Below are 20,874 nucleotides of genomic sequence, written 5' to 3'. Positions count from 1 at the left end.
AGCTTTCTGCTTGGTTAATAGCGTATCATATGGAGACCATGAGACAGCTCTGTTTCATTTGATAGTAGAATTTAAACCATTTAAAATGATACAGATTTGTATATAACAGAAAAACAGCTTTTGCAGCATAATGTATAAATAGTTTAGATAAGAAGTTAACAATTTAGGTATGTAACGATATAATGTTATTAACTCATTACTGTGAAATGAGGTGATTATAAACATCATTATAGCGGGATTTTAAAATCTATGCATGTTTTCGCTTTATTACGCAGCAATGCGGAACCTTTATTGTTGAGGAAACGTAGCAAGTCGGATCTGTTGGAAGGACGGAACCTAAACAGCCACGTAGTATAGGCAGGAGCACGTCTGAGGTTGGTGCTTAATTATTTTTTATCATTTCTTCTTATCACCACACTAATTACTCACCATTTCAAGTGATAATAGCTTTGCAGAAGCGAGGTCGTGTGTCAGTGTCACGTATCAGTTGCTAAAGGTTTTTGGATATCGTGCGATGTTGCTAAGTGGCTAAAGGCTGATGCTAATCAGATCAGAGATTTATAATAATAAACTCGAATTGACACCGTATGTCCTGTTATTTTTCGCCGTTCCCGTGCTGTTGATTGTTTGTTATGATTAGTTTGTTTGTGGCTGTGCTTTCAATTTCAGTTTCCTTAAAGTCAGAGATATTTTCTCTAAGATGAAAGTGACAGTTAATCAAACACGCTGTTGACAGCCTGATCTGTCCATATGTGATTTTTAAAATGAGTATATTTGGGTTGATTTTACAGTCATGTCAGCTTTTGGTTGCATGCCAGATGTCTGTTAAGTATCTTAAATAGCACTATTCTGTAGTTAGTCTCGTGTTGATGGTCAGTATAATCATCCAACCTTAAGTGACACAGAAATCTTATTACTCCAGCACACTGATGTGTTACAATGAAAAAAATCATGTTTTGTCAGTTACTAGTGTACCATGACACTAAGCTCACCGATTTCTGAGTATTAGAACAAAATGAACTACAGTACTGATAAAAAAGACTATGTTCAGTATCCTACTACTTCAGTTTTCTGTTATTTTCCCCCTTGCCTACAGCTCACTATGAGTCATCACCACCTGTCACTTATCATAAATATTGACAAATGAAACATTCACTTCAGTGCATGAATTTAAAGCAGACTTATTTAATTTTGAAAACTTTAGTGCTGACATCTTAAAGTGTTGATGGATATCTGTGTTGACTAAAACATATTGTGCATACCACACATGCATTAAACACTAGAACAATTAACCAATGCATTGGAAACCTAATAAAAGACAAATCCCTTGTTTGGGTCAAAACATTGTTTTTAATGTATTAAAGTTTTATGGGAGCTTGTTTTTTAAAATTTTATTGACTTTGTTCATTATTTTTGACTAAATTGAAACCTAATAAAAGAGAAATATTTTATTGCTTTTCTTCATAAGATACATTTATATTACTTTTTAACACATAATTTTAATCTACATGAAGTATTAAGTCATAGTTGGAGGGCAGGTGCTTTAAGTTGGAGTGAATGATAATGTAATGTCATAATTTCAATAAATAAAGAGAAAATCAGAACATTCAAGTGATAATCACTGATTCATTTCATAATTGTTGCTTTGAGTGCTAATAGCAGGGAAAGTTGTGGAACAGGTTTTGTCCCGTTGTCTCAAGGATCACTTGAAGCTACTTCTGTTTGAACTCCTAGGTTAAAAGTTTTAAATTGGGTGAATTGCTTTTGCCTTTCTTTCTCCAAAATGGGGTGGTGTGGCTTAGCTGGCTAGTCTATGTCAAAGACAAAGCCTGTTATTTTAATCTTTGCAGGATAGAGAAAAAACAACTTGTGGTTTACTGAGGGGAACTTGCTAGTGCCACATCCAGTAAAAATGACATGTGTCAGCATTGTTTCCTTGTTTAAATCATTTAATCCCACATTGCTTCTGGAAAAACATCCCTGTAATTATCGTACCATTAGATGAGTTCAAAGCATCAGCATTGTGACTAAACGATAAATCAGCGATTAATTGCTGTTGCTGATTTTGCTTTAACTGAGCAATAAATCTTGAACTCTTCTCACAGTAGGGATGAGTTAAACTATGTTTCCATTCTCCAGGATCACCGAGGACTCGAGCTGTCTGCACCATCCAGGCCAGCCTGCAGTCTTAACCAAAGTTTACAGAGCATGAAGTAAAAGTTAATTGCACTAGTGAGACCCAGCTCATGTTCATGGATGCTAGAGCAGCATCTGTGGTTCAAGAAATATGGAAAATGGAAATAATGAAACAGCCTCAGTGGAGGCCAAGCCTCAGCAGCCGGACGCACAGCACGGCAAAGATCCAGACAGCAATACTGTAGAGTCTCTGAAGCCGGAGAGATCCCTCGTAATGGATAAAATCCCTAATGGTAAGTGTTCTTTTGGGATGAAATTTGACAGATTCTGTTGCAGTTAGATGGTTGATTTAATCAACATTGAGGCTGTTAATTTGTACTTTCTGAGTTGTAATAGATGGATTTTTATACTCGTGCTATGCACAAATTATGCTCAAAATGTGCAGGATTCACTGTTAATCCTATGCTTGAAAGTTGTTTGTTGTGCTCATTCAAAACCTGGAAAGATTTCAAAGTGAACATTTGCTGTTTACTGCGTCACTTGGCTTTGAGATGATGATTTTTTTCTTCCCACTTCTTCCAGTGCCATTTGTTACCTTATAAAGAAGTGTGTTTTTCTAGATATATCCACAAACTTCCCCCCACTTTCAGTGTAAGTTTCCTAAACTGTCACTGTAGCTCGATTAGGCTGTTTGACTTGTTCTGCAAGACTTGCGCAAAAGATAGCTTTCAGGTTGCTAATCACGTTTGACCAAAAAGCACTAGACATAACCTCTTAACCTAGATATCAGCTGGCTCATTTGGGCTAGTGCTTTAAAGGTAGGCAAAGTAACGTTTTACCCATAAAGAAATGAATAATGCTTTTGACAAATATGCAAAAAATTATGCATGAGATGAAAAGATGATTCAACTTAATAGTGGACTATTTACTTCATTTTGTTATTGGATGCTTCTCTCTGTGGAATAAATTAATTACGGATGACAAATATGCCTGTGAATGAGACCGAGTGTTATCTAGAGAATTGTTGGTAACAATTTACAATAAGGTATAATTTGTTAACATAAGTTATGCATTAGTTTTGGGCTAACATGAACGAACAGTGAAAAGCTATATTATAAGATCAATAAATACTTTATTAATTGTATTGCATGTATTATTGTAAATGTTAATGTGTTACTAATGGGACCCTTACTGTAAAGTCTTACCAAATTGCTTTTGCATTGAGTGATTCTTACCAAAAAGAAAGAAAGCTATCTTTGGTAGCACTTAAAAAAAAAAAAAAAAATTTATATTTGATTAAATTTTTCTTAATTTGAATCATTTTAAATTCACTAAAAACTTAATTTTCTAGGCTTACAATTGTTGAATGACCAGTCAGTAATTTTACTCGGTCCATATAGTAATAAATGGGGTTCATAGGTGAGGTGAGATTAAGCTTAACTAAGTTGTAATAAACCCGAAAACCTTTACTTTTGCGTCATATTTCATCCGTACTGATCGATATGTTGTACTTGCATGTAAAATATAAAAAAAAATCACTTAGTTTAATCCCTTCTCTTTGTTTTAGGTCATGTCAAAGCAGAGCTGTTGCCAAACGGAGAGGCCGTGGTGGAGGGTCAGGAAACTCGCGGAGGCAGCACCCCACCTCTGGCAACTCCATCCCCGGGCAGCCGCCTTCCCGATTCCCCTCTGAGCGCAGAACTGGATCCAGGTGTGGCCTCTTTCCCTGACAGCCTAGAGAAGTCTGAGGCAGCTCTTGCAGAGGGCTCTGTTCACAAGGGTGACGCATTGCAATCGCTCAGACTAAGTATTCCTATGCAGGAGACTGAATTGTGTAAGCACACGATACTGGATAAACCCCCGAATCACCCCCTTCCCTTCCCGTTGTGTCGTAATTCCCCCCAAGTTTGGCTTTTAATGCTGATTTAGGCTAACCCTCCCCGTTTGATGTACCCTGTTTTTGCCTGCTCCTCCGTTTTGGCTTGCTGGAGATTTTAGTGGGAATCTCTTCATTGCATTAAGTCACCTAATGAATTAATAAAAGGCTATTTAGTCTCTCCTGTGATTGTGAGCGCTTTATGACAGCAAGCTGGTTGGTGATTCAGGAAAAGTTAAGCTTTTCTGGGAACGGCATAAATACTGGCAAGACATCGTGTATCTTAAGTCAATTTAGCTTGGATGTGAAATATGGCTGAACTAATAAGAACTAACTGACGCAGAAACTCAAGTGCGCTTTCCTCTTTTTCTGACTAAGGCAGCTGGAATGGCTCATTATGGGTTGCGGAGCTCACAAGGTGTTTGCTGTACCAGGACCAGCATGAAGCTTCACTCTTTAAAGACTAGGGATGGGAATCGTAAGACATTTGAACGATTCTGGTTCCATTTCCACTTTTACAGGGAATGATTTTTCTAATAATTTTGCTCTGGAAGACCCTTAGCAGCCTAATTATTATTCAGATCAGATTTTTCAGAGCAGTAAAAACATCAGATAAAAAATATACCACTAAATTTCTTTTTTTTTTAAATGACTTTTATCAGTCTATTCCCACCAAATATGCATTTACATAGACCTGTTAAGTGCAATTAATTGCATTTGAAATTATGAATAATTTGATTCAATGCAATCAATTGCGTCGAACAGGTCTGTAAAGTGAAGCCTGTGTATATACCATTTTGTTACAGATCCATTCAGTTGTTGTATTTTTTTAAAAATGGAACCAGTTGTCAGTTCCTATCCCTAGAAAAGACATTGTCAACCAAGCATGTTTCAGTATTGATGAGCTGTTATTTTCTCGTATAATCAATAGCCTGTTGCGTTCAATCCAGTACTGCTTGGTTGACAATCTCATCTTTTCACCTGCCTATTTTTACGTTGCAAGAGTTTTTGTGTTTTTATTGACCATGTCTTTCTTGTAGCATCGAAAGAGCCATCTGTGGAGATGGAAAATGAAGAAAAAATCCGTCAGGAAGCTCGTCGGCGTCTGGAGGAACAGCTCAAACAATACAGAGTACAGCGGCACACTGAGAGAGTGAGTCAGCAAATGAGAACTGTCAGTTTCTGTGAAATGACTGATATTGAATTTAATGAGTAGTTGGCCAAAAACTGAAAATTGGCATAATTTACTCACCCTCATTCGACTTTCAAAAAGAAACCTTTTCCTTGCAGTGAAATTGAATGGAAATTGTCAATCTCCAAAAAAGCACAAAAAAGTAGTCCCCATAACTTGTGTGCTATATTTCATGTCTTCTGAAGTCATATTATATCTTTTGTGAAAAACGGATGTTAAATATGACACATGAAGAAGCATCACATTAAGTTTGACTTCAAGAATGCCGAACCATTGGCTTATTATTATTGCTTTTTGGGTTATTCACCTTAGTTGTTGTTTTTATTAATTTTTTTCCTCCACTTAAAAAAGAAAGTCAAACTGGATTGGAACAACATGAGGGTGAGCAAATAATTTTTGGATAATTATTATAATTTTTTTTATGTTGCCATTGGTGGACTTGATGGACTTAACGTTACACGTTTGGGGCTTTCGCACCAGAGGAACCTTTTCATAGTTCCTAGGACTGTTGGTGGAAGTACCAGCTTTTTGGCGTGTTCGCACTACTGGAACTAGGAACGTATTTAGTTCTAGGAACGCCTTGGGGGAACTAAATTAGCTCCTCCTTCAGAGAAGGGTCTAAAACAGTTCTATAGGAACTACCGGTGACATAAGCACAAGCTGATTGGCCAAATGAATACGAAACACTGGCTACCCGGCATTTTTAAAAAGCCATGTAAAACTCCATGAATAGGGAAAACAGCGATAAGGGCATTTACCTGTTGTCTGCAGTGTTGTTCTTTTCACAGCCTCTATGATAACACTGCAAAATTTCATCTCTTAGCTCAACTTTTTGCTCTTTCAGTCGCATAAATTGTGTGTTTACATTCCATCTCCGTTATCACGAAACACACGACACACGGTGTCTTGCATTCACCTGTTGTTAACGTTTGTAGATGCTGTGAATAAAAACATTTCTGTCGGCCGCTTCAGAGTTCCTGCAACCAGGAAAACGGCCCGAGGGAAAAATTGGTTCTCTGGGAACCACCATGTTGGCTAGTTACTAGAACTGTGCGTTGCGAAAGCCCCTATTGATGAACCGTTCTGTGTTTGTCCAGTTTTACATGTCTTATTGCATTCAATCTTCATTTCATTGTCTCTTTCAGACCCGGCGTTCCACTCCTAAGAGCCGCCAATTTAGCACTTTGGACCCGGAGCTCATGCTCCATCCCGAGGGTCTCCCGCGGGCCAGTACTGTCGCCATGACTAAGGAATACTCTTTCCTACGCACCAGCGTTCCTCGTGGTCCCAAACTGGGAAGCCTGGGTATCCCTTCCAGCAAGGAGAAGAAATCCAAATCATCTCGCTCCAACAAGATCCACTCTCTCGCCGACTACAGAACTCCCGAATCCGACGCTAAAAGCACAGATGCATCTGGTGGGGTAGTTTCAGCGTCTGCCGACTCGTCGTTTAGCTCTCTGCATTCCACCATCAGCTCAGTCTCCACAGTTTCGGAAATCAGCATCAGTTCCGAGACCAACGCCCACTTGGAATCATCTCAGCAAATCAGAGACAACGTCTCTGAGGTGGATGGTAGCGAATCAGGTTTCAAAGCTGATGGCAATGACAGCGATAGCTCGTCCTATAGTAGCGTGTCTACTACAGGGACATATAATATGTTAGCTGCATTAGTGAACCGGCCAAAGGCTCCATATACTGTCGAAGGGAGAGAGATTGCTGCAGAAGCCATGGGCCACTTTCCATCACTGCAGGAAGTCCTGCAGGCAGCCACTGAAGAGAGGCACACGGAAGAGCTGGAGCAGGAAAGAGAGGGCAGCGTGGAGCCTCGCAGTCGCAGGGACAGCTTCTCCAGCAGGTATGAGTAAATATCCTCCCTCAATATTTTTTAGATGTCATTATCTGTCTTGAAACCAGCCCATTACACCCTCATGATGACTGTGGAATTATGCGTTTGCAGCGTGTCGTATGGGAGTTCTGTGATGGGGACTCATGATGAGGTGCTGCAAGTGCTGAAAGAGAAAATGAGGTTAGAAGGACAACTGGAGTCTCTTTCCTCCGAGGCCAATCAGGTGAGTTAATACTAGAGTCCCAAGTATTTGGCCATTATTATATATTTTTTTAATGGCTGATGCTCATGTTTTAGAGAGCAGAGTGGTTTAAATATTTGTAGTTATTTATTTTATGTATTTACAAAATGTACTTATACATGGTAAATAAATCATGCACAGCAACAACTTGCTGAATAAAATTAACTTTTTAAAAAAATCTTCTCAACCTTCTAAGGTTGTTTGTTTCTCTCTATTCTAATTCTGTTCTTTAAAAAAAAAAAAAAAAGACTTGCACTTTTAGACTTGCACTCTATTAATTTACTAACTGCTTTGTTTTCTTTAAAAAAATAAATAATAATAATAATAAACACTAGCTTCTCTAATCTTTTTGTATTCTATCTATTTGTTTTCTTTTTATTTATTATACAATTAACAAAAGCAAAAAAAGGCCTGTTTATTTATTTAGCGTTATATACTTCTAAAGAACATACTTCTTTAAAATGTGGTTGCAACCACATGGATCATCTAAAAGCTTCCTCCATTTCCAGGCTCTGAAAGAAAAGACAGAGCTCCAGGCCCAGCTGGCTACAGTAACTGCTCAGTTGCAGGCCCAGGTGGAGCAGACCCAGGCCAGTCAGGAGAAGCAGAGCACTCTCACCTCTGAAGTCACCACATTACGCTCCAGCTGCTCTTCGCTGGAGAAGGCCATGGTGGATCTCCAGGGCGATCTAGAGGGGAAGAATGCCAGCCTGGCCTCGCTGGGCAATGACCTGCAGCTGGCTGAAGAGCAGTACCAGAGGCTCATGGTCAAAGTTGAGGAGATGCAGCAGAACCTGAATACCAAGGACAACACAGGTGAAGACGAAGTGGTAGATAATGTCAGGGTTGATTCTGGGATATTAGTCTCAGTATATAATTACTCAGGATGGTTAACATGGTAATATCCCTTTTGATCACTAGTTCCAGATTTTAGTAAATGTAATGCACTGGGAAGTATTTAAGTTACTGTTTGAAAAATTTGGCCAGTTGTCTGGTTTAAAAAACTCATAACTATGCCCAGTTGACTGATTAACAGAAGTCTAGACTTCTGAGTACATGTTCACAAAATTAAGTGAAATATTGAGTAAATATATAGAATTATTATTCATCATTTCTCCACTTAGTCTCTGAGTTGCGGCAGCAGATGGGAGGCCTACAAGCACAGCTTCAGCGGGTCCAGAGTGAGAGGAACGCTCTGCAGAGCAGACTGAAGACCTCGCAGGCAGAGGTGGACTCCCTGCAGCAGCTCCGCCTCTGGTACCAGCAGCAACTGACTGTGGCACAGGAGGCACGAGTGCGACTGCAGGGAGAGATGGCAAACATACAGGTATAATGATCCGCTATTGTCATGTTGTGAGCTCAAAAATGTAATGTAATGTTGTTTACAGAAGGTTGAAGACATTTTAAATCTTGCAAATTTGTTGTTGGTGAAGTGCAATTGAGTGTAAACTTGTTTACCCATAATATGTGTACTACCACTTACAGTTTGGGGTCGGTAAGATTTTTAAAAACGTTTCTTAGATTCTCAGAGGCCGCATTTATGTGATCAAAAATATATTTAGATTATTAATATTAATATCTGTTTTTTTATTGTAATATATTTTAAAATGTCATTTATTCCCGTGATGCAAAGCTGAATTTTCAGCATCATTACTCCAGTCTTCAATGTCACATGATCCTTCAGAAATCTTTCCAATATGCAGATTTTCTGCTCAAGAAACATTTCTCAATATTATCAATTCCGAAAGTGGTTGTGCTGCTTAATATTTTTGTATTTTCAGTATTGAATGAATAGAAAGAACAGCGTTTTTAAAAATAGAATTTTTTTTGTAACATTAGAAATGCATTTATTGTAACTATTATTTATATAATTTATTATCATTAATTTAATGCATCCATCTGTATAAAAGCAGCAATTTCTTTCAAAAAATAAATCTTACTGACCCCTAAACCTTTAAGCGATAGTGTGAATGTATTCAAAAACCTGTGTTTATCAGAAAGCTTCAAATGCAAAATGGCCATCTGTATTGTGTATTTGTTTATATATTTACTTTCAGGCGGGTCAGATGACTCAGATTGGAGTGTTGGAAAATCTAAAGATGGAGAATGTTACTCTGTCTCATAAACTTACAGAGACGAAACATCAATCTATAAAAGAGAAGGAACGGATTGCTGTGCAGCTACAAAGTATAGAGGTCTGGTACACGAACACTATTTCTTTCCTCATTTAGTCTCTTTCTGTCAATTTGACATACTGTCTTTTTTTGCTGGCAAATTTAGGATCATATATTCTCTGAAATCAGACCTGTCATTATATTGCACTGAATTCGCTTGAGTGTTTTCACACTCACACGTTTTCACACTTTAGCGTGCTTGCTTTCTTTCATTATTTATTTATATTTATATTTATATATTTATGCCATTACATTAAACTGACTGAAATAAATTTTTCTGAGGTGCGTTTCCCAAAAGCCAACTATGGTCGCAAGTTCCGTTGTTGGATTGGAACTACAGCTCTTGAACTGTGGTTAGAAGCATAGTTTCTTCTTGGTAAGACATATGGGCTCAAATAAATTATGCTCTTTGGGCACAATAAGCAAGCAAACATGCAGTACAATCTAAATATTCCATTCTATCTAAATATAAATGCATTTTAATCTATGTATTTTAGCACGACCTCCATAAGCATCGTTTTTGTGAGAGTGAGCATGTGCACAAATGCCCAAGGGCACCACGGAGTATGACGTAAGAGGGAACCCGCAATGAATCAAACATCAAATAAAGCAAAATGACAAAATAGTAAATTAGTCATCAGGTGCCATGTTCAAAACAGCAGCATCTTAGAGATCTCTAATAAGTTAAATAGCAGAAGTTATTACTCCACCACATGTGTGTGATGTCATTAACAATGACCCTATATTTTTGAACTAAAGTGGTTCAAACGACGGAGATACGACCGTGTGACCGGGAAACAGACGTGACTTGGTATTTTGTTTCCACAACAATGCAATGCACTATGGTAGTTAATCAGCAAGTTACGTCATTGTATGGGAAACACACGCCAGTTTAGTGTGCTTTTAAAATTTTTTTTTTTTACTTTAGTAAATGAGGAATAAGTTGAATGAAGATTAAATCTAAAAAGCATACTAATTTACTGATTGTTATCCAGGTAGACATGTTGACTCAAGAAGCGGCCATCTATCAAATCCAGGAGGCAAAGTCAATGGTGGAGGAAGATCTTCAGCGTAAACTGGAAGAGTTTGAAGATGAGCGAGAGCATCTTCTCAAACTTGCCAACACAGCCACAACACTGGAGAGAGAGCTCGATCAGGTAACTAAATGCTCACACACACTACCCCATTTGTCTTTTGTGGTGTATTCTAGTATTCTTACCTGGTAATTAAAGAGTTGTAGGTTCAAACCCATCACCATTGTGCTCTTGAACAAGACTCTTAATCACAGGTTGCTCCACAGGGACGTTTTTGTAATATGTTGAGTGGAATATAAGCATCTCCTAATTATGACTCAAATAACTGATTCTTCTCCTTCCAGGTCAAACTCATTCTCTCCCAAAAAGATGCCCAGCTGGAATTGCTTCAGCGTGAGCACCTAGAGCTGATGAAGCAGCTCACCACTACTCAGGAGACCCTCCAAACCAAAGAACAGGCCCTTAATCAGCTGGAGGCACGTTACCAGGAGCTCCAGACCCAGCTGGAGGAGCTACAAACTGACACCACAGCTAAAGAGGAAACCCTGCAGTATCTCCAAAATGAGAAAATAGTCCTGGAAGTTGCTCTGCAGGCAGCACGGGCTGATAAGAGCGAACTGGATGAAGGAGTGGAAAGGCTTGGAGAGGAAGTGCTGGTGGCGTCAGACACTCTTGACCAGCTTAGGCAGGAAGTGCAGGTTAAATCAACCCAGGTGAGAGGTTTAAAAATGAGCAATGCGCTTTTTTTTTTTTTTTTTAAATAAAGGATGTTAGAATGGGTTCGGATTGCAATTTTTCCTTTCTCTCCACAAGATTGAAGCTCTCCAGCAAGAGAATGGCACCCTCAAAAAACAAGCACAGAAACTGAAAGAGCAGTTCATGCAGCAAAAGGTATGATCTCGGTATCTTAAAGTGTATGGAGTGTAGTCCATTGGATTTATGCCTTTCTGTTTTGTCATTATCAAGTGATCTAGCCCATCTTTAACATAGGAAATTCCATTTGGCCATTTTGATTTCAGTGAGGCATTAAAAACTTGTTTGTTGCTGGATAAGACTAGTTTTGACAAGTTTCTACCACCAAAATATATACACCTAATGCTATCGAATCAACAAAATTGGCAAATGGGAGTTGGTAGAAGTGTCCTTGATATGCTCTACTCTTTATTGCAGGTGATGGTTGAAGCTTACAGGAGAGATGCCAGCTCCAAAGACCAGTTGATCTCTGAGTTGAAGGCTTCTAAAAAGCGTCTGGTGGCAGAGGTGAAGGACCTGAAGCAAGAGCTGTTAAAAATGGATGGAGAAAAGAAGAGCGCAGAACAGGAACAGACTCGCCTGCAGAAGGAAGTGGAGAGAGTCCAGCAGCAAATGAATGGTCTGGAAGCCCATTTACAATCCGTACAGACAGAGAGAGACCAACTTGACTCTCAACTGCAGGTACACACCGACTGCATTACTAAGATCATCTCTGCTGCAGAAATTTTTTTTAAACAAGTTAATACTTTTATTCAGCAAGGATGCATTAAATTGATCAAAAGTGACTGTAAAGACAGTTATGATGTTACAATTTCAAATAAATGCTGTTCTTTTAAACTTTCAATTCATCGAAGAATCCTGGAAAAAATTTCTTGAACTGGTCAAGTTTATTGACCACCAAATCAGCATATTAGAATGATTTCTGAAGGATCATGTGACACTGACCACTGAAAATTCAGCTTTACCTTCACAGGAATAAATTACATTTTTTTTTTTTTTTTTTTAGTATATTACAATAAAGATCAGTTATTTAAATTGTAATATTTGTAATATCACTGTTTTTCCTGTATTTTTGATCAAATAAATGCAGCCTTTGTGAACATAAGACACCAAAAAATAAATAAATAAATAAACAAACAAATAAATATGTAATTTGTTTAAAAACTTTTGAGCAATAGCATATTTTGACACTCTCCACGTTGTTGCTTCAGTCCCTTCAGTTTAACCAGAACCAGCTGGCGGCAGTGACAGAAGAGAATGAAAATCTGAGAAAGAGGATCGAACAAATGCAAGATGAAGCCAGAAAGTGAGTCACAATCACACCGCCTCTCCTGCCATAAGGGTTTCCATAGTGATCGCTGCTCAGTCTTTGACATCATGAATGTGATGTGACATATAGACAATAGTGCGTGTTTGCTTGTGATCTTGCATCTCAGAATTAAACAATGAGGCATTGGAATGCATTTTTCAACTATTTATTTAACAAATTAAAAATGACCCTGAGGAACATCTGATGGTGAAGTAGACTAAAAAACTGCATCCAACTTGCTGTTATGTGCTGCTCTTTCCTCTTCCAGGGCTATCTCAGAGCAGAAGGTGAAGATGAAGCGAATAGGCACAGATCTGACCAGTGCACAGAAAGAGATGAAGGCCAAGCATAAGGCCTATGAGAATGCAGTTGGCATTCTGAGCCGCAGGCTGCAGGAAACCCTCACCGCCAAAGAGACAGCTGAGGCTGAACTTGAAAAACTCAGAGCTCAGGTTTCAGAGGGTGGAAATAGCCTAGAACTTCAGGTAAACTGCTACGTATGGTCTACAATGTAAATACTAAAAGTTAAAAGAGAAGCATAAACACTGAAAACGTTTGATTGTAATTCTTATATAACTCCAGTTTACACCGTTCCCAGTGGTGCTGTGTGTAACTACAGTTTCTCTTCTTTTTTAATAACGAGTTGATGTGTATTTGTTGTTATTGCTTCAGGCCAAGGTGGAGTCCCTGCAGGGAGAGCTGAAGGCAGTGAGCAAGAGTAAAGCCATGCTAGAGAAAGAGCTACAGGAGGTCATCACCCTCACTAGCACTGAGCTGGAGGAATATCAGGAGAAAGTGCTGGAACTGGAAGACGAGGTGAGAGAAAACTTATTAATGGTCCGTAAGACAACCTGTATGGGTTTTTAATAATTAACATGTTTACATGCACACCATTTTCTGAGGTCAGAAAATCAGTTTGGAGTCTGTAAGATTTTTGAAAGAAGTCTCTTTTGATGTTCACCAAGTCTGCACTTTTGATCTCATTTTATGAAAAACATAGTAAAAACTGTAATATGTGAAATATTCTTTCAATTGAAAACAACTGTTTTCGATATTTTGAAATGTAACATTCTTTTACTGGCTAAGCTGAATTTTCAGCAGCCATTACTCCAGTCTTCAATGTCAAATAATAATAGTAGTTAATTAATCATTCAAATATTCTAATTTGGTGCTCATAAAACATTTCTCGTTATTATTATTATTATTATTATTATTATTATTATTATGAATGATGAAAACATTTGTGCTGCTTAATTTAGTGGAAAATTCCTTGATGATAAATTCTTTAATGAATAGAAAGTTCCAAAGAACAGCATTTAATTGAAATGGAATTTTTTGTAGCAATGCAAAAGTCTTTACTTTCATTCAATTTAATGCATCCTTGCTGAATAAAAGTATTAATTTTTAAATGAAAAAATCTGAATGACCTCAAAAATTTCAATGATTGTGTACATGTACGTTTTCCCCCATTATTGTTTAGATGTTTATTATTGTCCAGATGTTTACATCTTTAGTAATTCTGTACAATAATTTAATAAACTCTGATTACTGATTTGTTCATTTTCTTTTAATTTCACTGATAACTTTTGTTTAAATGCTTTTTTTCCCACAGCTTCAAGAGTCAAGAAATTTTAAGAAGAGAATTCGTCGCCTGGAGGATGCTAATAAGAAGCTTACGCTTGAGCTAGAGCATGAGAAAGGGAAGCTCTCCGGGCTTGGGAAATCCCACAGTGCGTTGCGGGAACATGCCAATATTCTAGAGGCTGCATTGGCAAAGCGAGAAGCAGATCTTGTCCAGCTCAACTTACAGGTGTGATGCTACATGTCATAACTACAACCCGAATTCCGGAAATGTTGGGACGTTTTTTTAAATTTGAATAAAATGAAAACTAAAAGAATTTCAAATCACATGAGCCAATATTTTATTCACAATAGATCATAGATAACAAATGTTTAAGCTGAGAAATTTTAAAATTTTATGCACAAAATGAGCTCATTTCAAATTTGATGCCTGCTACAGGTCTCAAAATAGTTGGGACGGGGGCATGTTTACCATGGTGTAGCATCTCCTCTTCTTTTCAGAACAGTTTAAAGACGTCTGGGCATCGAGGTTATGAGTTTGTGGAGTTTTGGTGTTGGAATTTGGTCCCATTCTTGCTTGATATAGGTTTCCAGCTGCTGAAGAGTTTGTGGTCGTCTTTGACGTATTTTTTGTTTAATGATGCACCAAATGTTCTCTATAGATGAAAGATCTGGACTGCAGGCAGACCAATTCAGCAGCCGGACTCTTCTACTATGAAGCCATGCTGTTGTAATAGCTGCAGTATGTGGTTTTGCATTGTCCTGCTGAAATACACAAGGCCTTCCCTGAAATAGACATCGTCTGGAGGGGAGCATATGTTGCTCTAAAACCTTTATATATCTTTCAGCATTCATAGTGCCTTCCAAAACATGCAAGCTGCCCATACCGTATGCACTTATGCACCCCCATACCATCAGAGATGCTGGCTTTTGAACTGAACGCTGATAACACGCTGGAAGGTCTCCCTCCTCTTTAGCCCGGAGGACACGGCGTCTGTGATTTCCAACAAATCTTGTCATGTCAAATTTGGACTCACCTGACCATAGAACACTTTTCCACTTTGAAACAGTTCAAACAGCCTTGGCCCACAGGACACGACGGTGCTTCTGGACCATGTTCACATAAGGCTTCCTTTTTGCATGATGGAGCTTTAGTTGGCATCTGCAGATGGCACGGCGGATTGTGTTTACCGACAGTGGTTTCTGGAAGTATTCCTGGGCCCATTTAGTAATGTCAATGACAGAATCATGCAAATGAGTGATGCAGTGTCGTCTCAGGGCCCAAAGACCACGGGCATCCAACAAAGGTCTTCGGCCTTGTACCTTATGCACAGAGATTTCTCCAGATTCTCTGAATCTTTTAATGATGTTATGCACTGTAGATGATGAGATTTGCAAGGACTTTGCAATTTGACATTGAGGAACGTTGTTTTTAAAGTATTCCACAATCTTTTTACGCACTCTTTCACAGATTGGAGAGCCTCTGCCCATCTTTACTTCTGATAGACTCTGCCTCTCTAAGACATCCGTTTTATAGCTAATCATGTTACAGACCTGATGTCAATTAACTTAATTAGTTGCTAGATGTTCTCCCAGCTGAATATTTTCAAAATTTCTTGCTTTTTCAGCCCTTTGTTGCCCCCGTCCCAACTTTGAGACCTGTAGCAGGCATCAAATTTGAAATGATCATTTAGTGGATAAAAGTGTAGAATTTCTCAGTTTAAACATCTGTTATGTTATCTATGTTCTATTGTGAATAAAATAATGGCTCAAGTGATTTGAAAGTCTTTTAGTTTTCATTTTATTCAAATTTAAAAAAACGTCCCAACATTTCCGGAATTCGAGTTGTACCTTTTAGGTTCACAAAACTGTTCTTTAATCAATAGAGTCTTTTTTTTGCATTGTTTTAACATCTCAGTAATCCTTCACTTCAGGTTCAGGCAGTGTTAAAGCGTAAAGAAGAAGAGGACCAGCAGATGAGACAGTTGGTGCAGACGCTGCAGGCTGCTCTGGAGAAGGAGAAAATAAAAGTCAAGGATCTGACCGAGCAGGTTAATACGTGGTTTAACAGCTGCAAAGCGTTTCCAGTTCCCTTTGAGAACTCCCGAAGGCTTTGGTTTATTTTGTTACGTGCATGTATGTGACCTGTGTGTTTGTACGCTTTGTTCAGGTGGCGGAGGCCAAGCTGGAGGCAGCCCATAACCGCAGGCATTACAGAGCAGCCATGCTGGAACTCAGCGAGATCAAGAAAGATCTGCAGACCAAAGAGGAGCTCATCAAAACCCTGCAGAAAGAGGCTAAAACACTTGCGTAAGTCTGTGTTTTCTTATGATCACAGCTGCCTCTGAAACTCATAATACAGAAGTACCGTCACACTTCAAGAGATCTTCACGAGGCCCAGCTTTTCTACAGTCATGAACTGATGGTTGTGAGCTAACATGGAGAAAGAGGGAAACTATAAATGCAGTGTTGGAGTTCAGTGCCTAAACTGCTTTATTAACTTCTCTGATTTATGATTTATTAACCTCTCTGGGTACTTTTAAAGAGCAGATGTTTGTGACTTCTCAGATTGTGTTGGTGTGTTTTGTGAGAGATTTTTCTCTCTTTGACAGGACACAAGATGAGAAGCACTCTGAAGAGGTTTCTCATTTCCAGGAGGAATTAGCTGATGCTCATGCTCAACTCAGATCCTTCAAAAACAACTTGATGATGAGCTCAGCAAACAGCCCCTCACTAACCAAGAGGTATAACACAAACCTAGTCAACTGTTTGAATCTTTACACTCTCGCAATATAACATCTGGTATGCCTTAAAATGCTGTCTAGGTAAGCAGGTTGCAAGGTTTAAGAGCGTGAGCCCAGCTCTCATCTGCTAAATGCAAATATTATGAGATGCGTTATGATTTTCTATTAAGCTGCTTTTCCTGTTAAACAGCGCTATACAAATCAACTTGACATTTTCTTAAAAATGTGCAAAGATTGTATCTTATTTAACCCCTAAAGGGTCTGAACTATTAATATGCAACTTTTAGTGCCATAGAGAAGCTGTTATACCCTTATGAGTACAGTTTTTGCACACGTTTTTTTCTGACAGCGAAATCAAATTTGAACAACATGACAGACCCACCACAACTTAGTTTCATCTATGGCTTTGAATGCTTTATTGAAGAGTTTTGATAGCTGTATGTAGAACTGTGACCACCCCTCATTCTCATTCAGAGTCACTATATATCATGCATGCTGTGTTCCTGTCTCCCTGCAGGTGGAGGATCTGAAGTGGGAGGTGGAGCAGAGGCAGCGGGAGATCGAGACGCAGAAACAGCAGCTGGAGATGGTGGAACAGTGTCACCAGAGAGAGATGGACACCCTGCAGGACACTCTACAGGTCGGATACGCTAGTCAGCTTCTGTTGACAGAACATGTATTATGGTTCTTCTGAATTCTGGGCTTTTTTGTTTGATATGATCTGTAGAGGATAAAGGTGGAGCTGGAGATGGTGCAGGAAGAGCTCAACGGCACACGGAAGGATAAATTCATGCTGCAGGCTAAAGTGGCAGAGCTGAGGAACAGCATGAAGACTGTTCTTCAACAGAACAACCAGCTCAAACAGGACCTCAAAAATGGCAGGCTCAGAAAGGTAAGACTAATGCTCATTTTTGAAATATAGACAACATGGATGTTTGTAAGTGTGCAGTTCAATATTTTCTCTTGATTTCTGTCCCCACACCAGCGGATGGATTTAAAGGGGGAATCGACCCCAGTGACTCCAGTAAAAATCCCAGACTGCCCTGTTCCTGCTTCACTTTTGGACGAACTGTTGAAACCCTCAGCATCCGTCAATAAAGAACCTCTCAATAACCTCCACAACTGTCTGAAACAGCTAAAGTAAGACTTGCACACATACACTGTGCCACTATTAGAACAAGTTAACGATTGAAATCACTTATTTCCCTATTATGAATATCTTCTATTTGGCCTATACATAGTGGCTTTGAGTATTCATTTTCACGCTGCAGAATTAGTTTATTAAATACATTTTTTTTTTTTTTTACATTTACATTAATGCTTTTATTCAAGCAAGAATGCATGAAATTTATCAAAGTTAAAAGTGAAGAGGTAACGTTTCAAATAAATGCTGTTAGGTTGTAAAGGTTGTTACAATATAGATGAAACTATTCATTGTATTCCTGAAAAAACACCACATATTTGTACCAGACATATACAATGAAGTTATAATTTGAACCCGAAGTCCAATGACACAAACCTGCTCTCCCCTGCCTCCCTTTTCATATAAATAAAGCTACCACAACCACATAACAGATGGCATTCCTTTCTCTCTCACTCATCTGATGGTCATTTCTTGTAGGCAGGAGATGGACAGCCTTCAGAAGCAGATGGAGGAACACACGGTCACAGTGACGTCGTTGGCCAGTGCAGAGGAGGAGCTCCAAAAACTGGGGCTTCATGACGACAATATCAACGATTCACCTGATAAAGAAGAGAACGATGAGATGCAGCCCTCGTAATACACAAAGAATCCTTTAAAGACATTAACTGAGGAGAAAGTTCCGTTTTATCTCTATGGGCACTTTTAAGTTTCTTTCTTTTATTTCTTGTCAACTGCCAATATTTGGCTTTATCCCTTCCTAACCAAGATTGTTCGGGTGAAACGAAGCGTTTCTTTATACCACAGCTTTATTTTCGGGGGTCATTTTGGTGTTTGTTTGTGTTCACTATTTATTTTCACGTTGAACAAATAGAGCTGCTCTCTCTCCATCTATCTGTTCTGTTTATCTCGCTTTCACAGTAGTCGCCCACCTGACGTTCAGCTTTGATTTTGTTTTCTTTCTCATCTCATAAGAGGTGCAGAAAGAGGTTTGTGAGGGCTACTGCTAGGCTGCTTAGTCCTGCAGAAGTGAAGAAGAAAAAAACACAAATGTGATTTACAACAAACATCCAGGGCACCAGACTCCAGTGTTATAGTAACTAGTGACCTATTGACCTGATTGGTCAGATATATATATATATATATATACTACATATCCGTTTGGTTGTAGTTCTCACTTCTTGCATGGAGAATTCAGCAGCTGAACTGTTCTTCCATTCCTCTGTGCCTGTGAATGAGCTGACCTCTCATTCCATCACTGGACAAATGCCTGATCTAGAGCTGTTCCCTGCAATATATAATGCAAATATTATCTACTAAAAGATACGAGGCCCCATATCAATCACGCATTTTAGAGCACAGATCAGCCCAGATTCCCCCAAAAACAGAGCGTTCTTAGTTTTCCCAGGCCTCAAATCAAGTCTAAAGCGATGCTGACAACTTCCTGTCTACATGCACACTGTGTACTCCTTTACCCATAAGTCTCAGATCCACTGTTCTTTGAAGGGACTATAATGCGACCTTGAAGATGCGCTTACAATATTATACTTCGCACTACGGCCTATTTCTGATTGAAACTCAGGACCTGAAGCCCCAGGAATGTACGTGTGAGACTGGGAGAAAGTTGTAGCCCTTTTGTTCGGGGTAATGTATTATAGATTAGATCATCCGATATCAGCTAGTATCTGGGTTTTGCCTACGGTTCGCAGATGTGAGATCTCATAGAAAAGGTCTTGACGACTGTCAGAATTCGACTAGTTCTGTTTAGGGCTGCGCCTTAATATCAATCCAATAAGGAAACCTTTAAATACTACTAAAAATGTATAGCTTGAATGAAATTTTTCTGTTGGGAAATAATGTAAAATAGGTTGAATGTGCTCTCGAAAGTGCTGTTGAGTGTGTTGTACGTATATATTTATAATATATATATATATATATATGAAAGGTGTTGACTTCTATTGCACAATTGATAAAAGAAAGCAAGCTTACTGACTTTCAGGTATGGACTGATGTAAAATATTACTTTTTGATGGAAAGATTTTGCCTTTTTTTTTTTGCCTGATACTATGTTTACTTATTTAAAAACATTTTCACTTCCTGAAATTCTCATGGATAGTTTGTCATTACAGCCTTAATTATTGAAAATGTGTGCAAAATATATTTTGAATAATGTATTTTAATTAGGTGTAATATTTCTGTCTTTCCCCTGATGTCTTTATTTCACAAACTCCATTTGTCGGTTGTGTCTGTGGAGCTGAACTTAACCACGTAATTGGCTTGAACTGTTTTAAGTGTGTTCTGAGATAATGACATTGATCTCCGTGTATGGTAATAACCTTTAGACTGCTTTAAACGATTAAGACATAATGGGAAATGAAGCTTTACACACTAACATGTACATGTATCTTCAAAGGATTAATACATATTCCGTGAAAGGGAGGGAACTGTTTTTAATTAACTGAAAGTGTACTGTGTGTTATTTACTGTACTGACTAAAAGCACGAGTTTCTGTTCAGTGTTTATAAATGAGAAAAAAGTTTGACTTTTAATTCTTTGCTTGCTCGGCATTTTTATGGGATGTACCATATTGAGTGTAAAATATAAATCATTCTGTAAAATGATCACATTTTGTCTTTTGTTCCTATTTAATGTTCTTTAGATGACGGTTATTATAGCAGATACTGTTGCTAGAATACACATTCTGCTTTTTATTTAATTGGTAAAATGTAATATCACTTAAGCTTTAAGCTATACAGGTTGCACTTTATTTTAAGGTGTACGGAGTAATATAAATTAACTACATGTACTTACTATATGCTTAGGTTTACTTGCATGTAAATATTCATA

At 38.4% G+C, this 20,874-nt stretch overlaps 1 protein-coding gene across 1 annotated transcript; it reads left to right on the top strand.

The window, feature by feature from the left end:
* Nucleotides 1-193: 193 nt before the first annotated feature.
* golga3 (golgin A3) lies at nucleotides 194-20,648 on the top strand. Its single transcript, XM_058775529.1, is given in 25 exon segments — nucleotides 194-374; nucleotides 2,140-2,429; nucleotides 3,704-3,970; nucleotides 5,053-5,165; nucleotides 6,350-7,059; nucleotides 7,162-7,273; nucleotides 7,801-8,107; nucleotides 8,416-8,618; nucleotides 9,349-9,486; nucleotides 10,461-10,622; nucleotides 10,844-11,212; nucleotides 11,313-11,390; nucleotides 11,670-11,933; nucleotides 12,464-12,558; nucleotides 12,830-13,046; nucleotides 13,234-13,377; nucleotides 14,174-14,371; nucleotides 16,077-16,193; nucleotides 16,313-16,452; nucleotides 16,755-16,822; nucleotides 16,825-16,886; nucleotides 17,404-17,526; nucleotides 17,614-17,778; nucleotides 17,872-18,026; nucleotides 18,508-20,648. Coding segments are annotated over 24 exon segments (4,509 nt in total). The 5' UTR covers nucleotides 194-374; nucleotides 2,140-2,287; the 3' UTR covers nucleotides 18,668-20,648.
* Nucleotides 20,649-20,874: the final 226 nt, after the last annotated feature.

This window comes from Onychostoma macrolepis, chromosome 05 (assembly GCF_012432095.1).
Source record: "Onychostoma macrolepis isolate SWU-2019 chromosome 05, ASM1243209v1, whole genome shotgun sequence".
Classification (NCBI taxonomy): Eukaryota; Metazoa; Chordata; class Actinopteri; order Cypriniformes; family Cyprinidae; genus Onychostoma; species Onychostoma macrolepis.
This window is presented reverse-complemented; position numbering and strand designations above follow the sequence as displayed.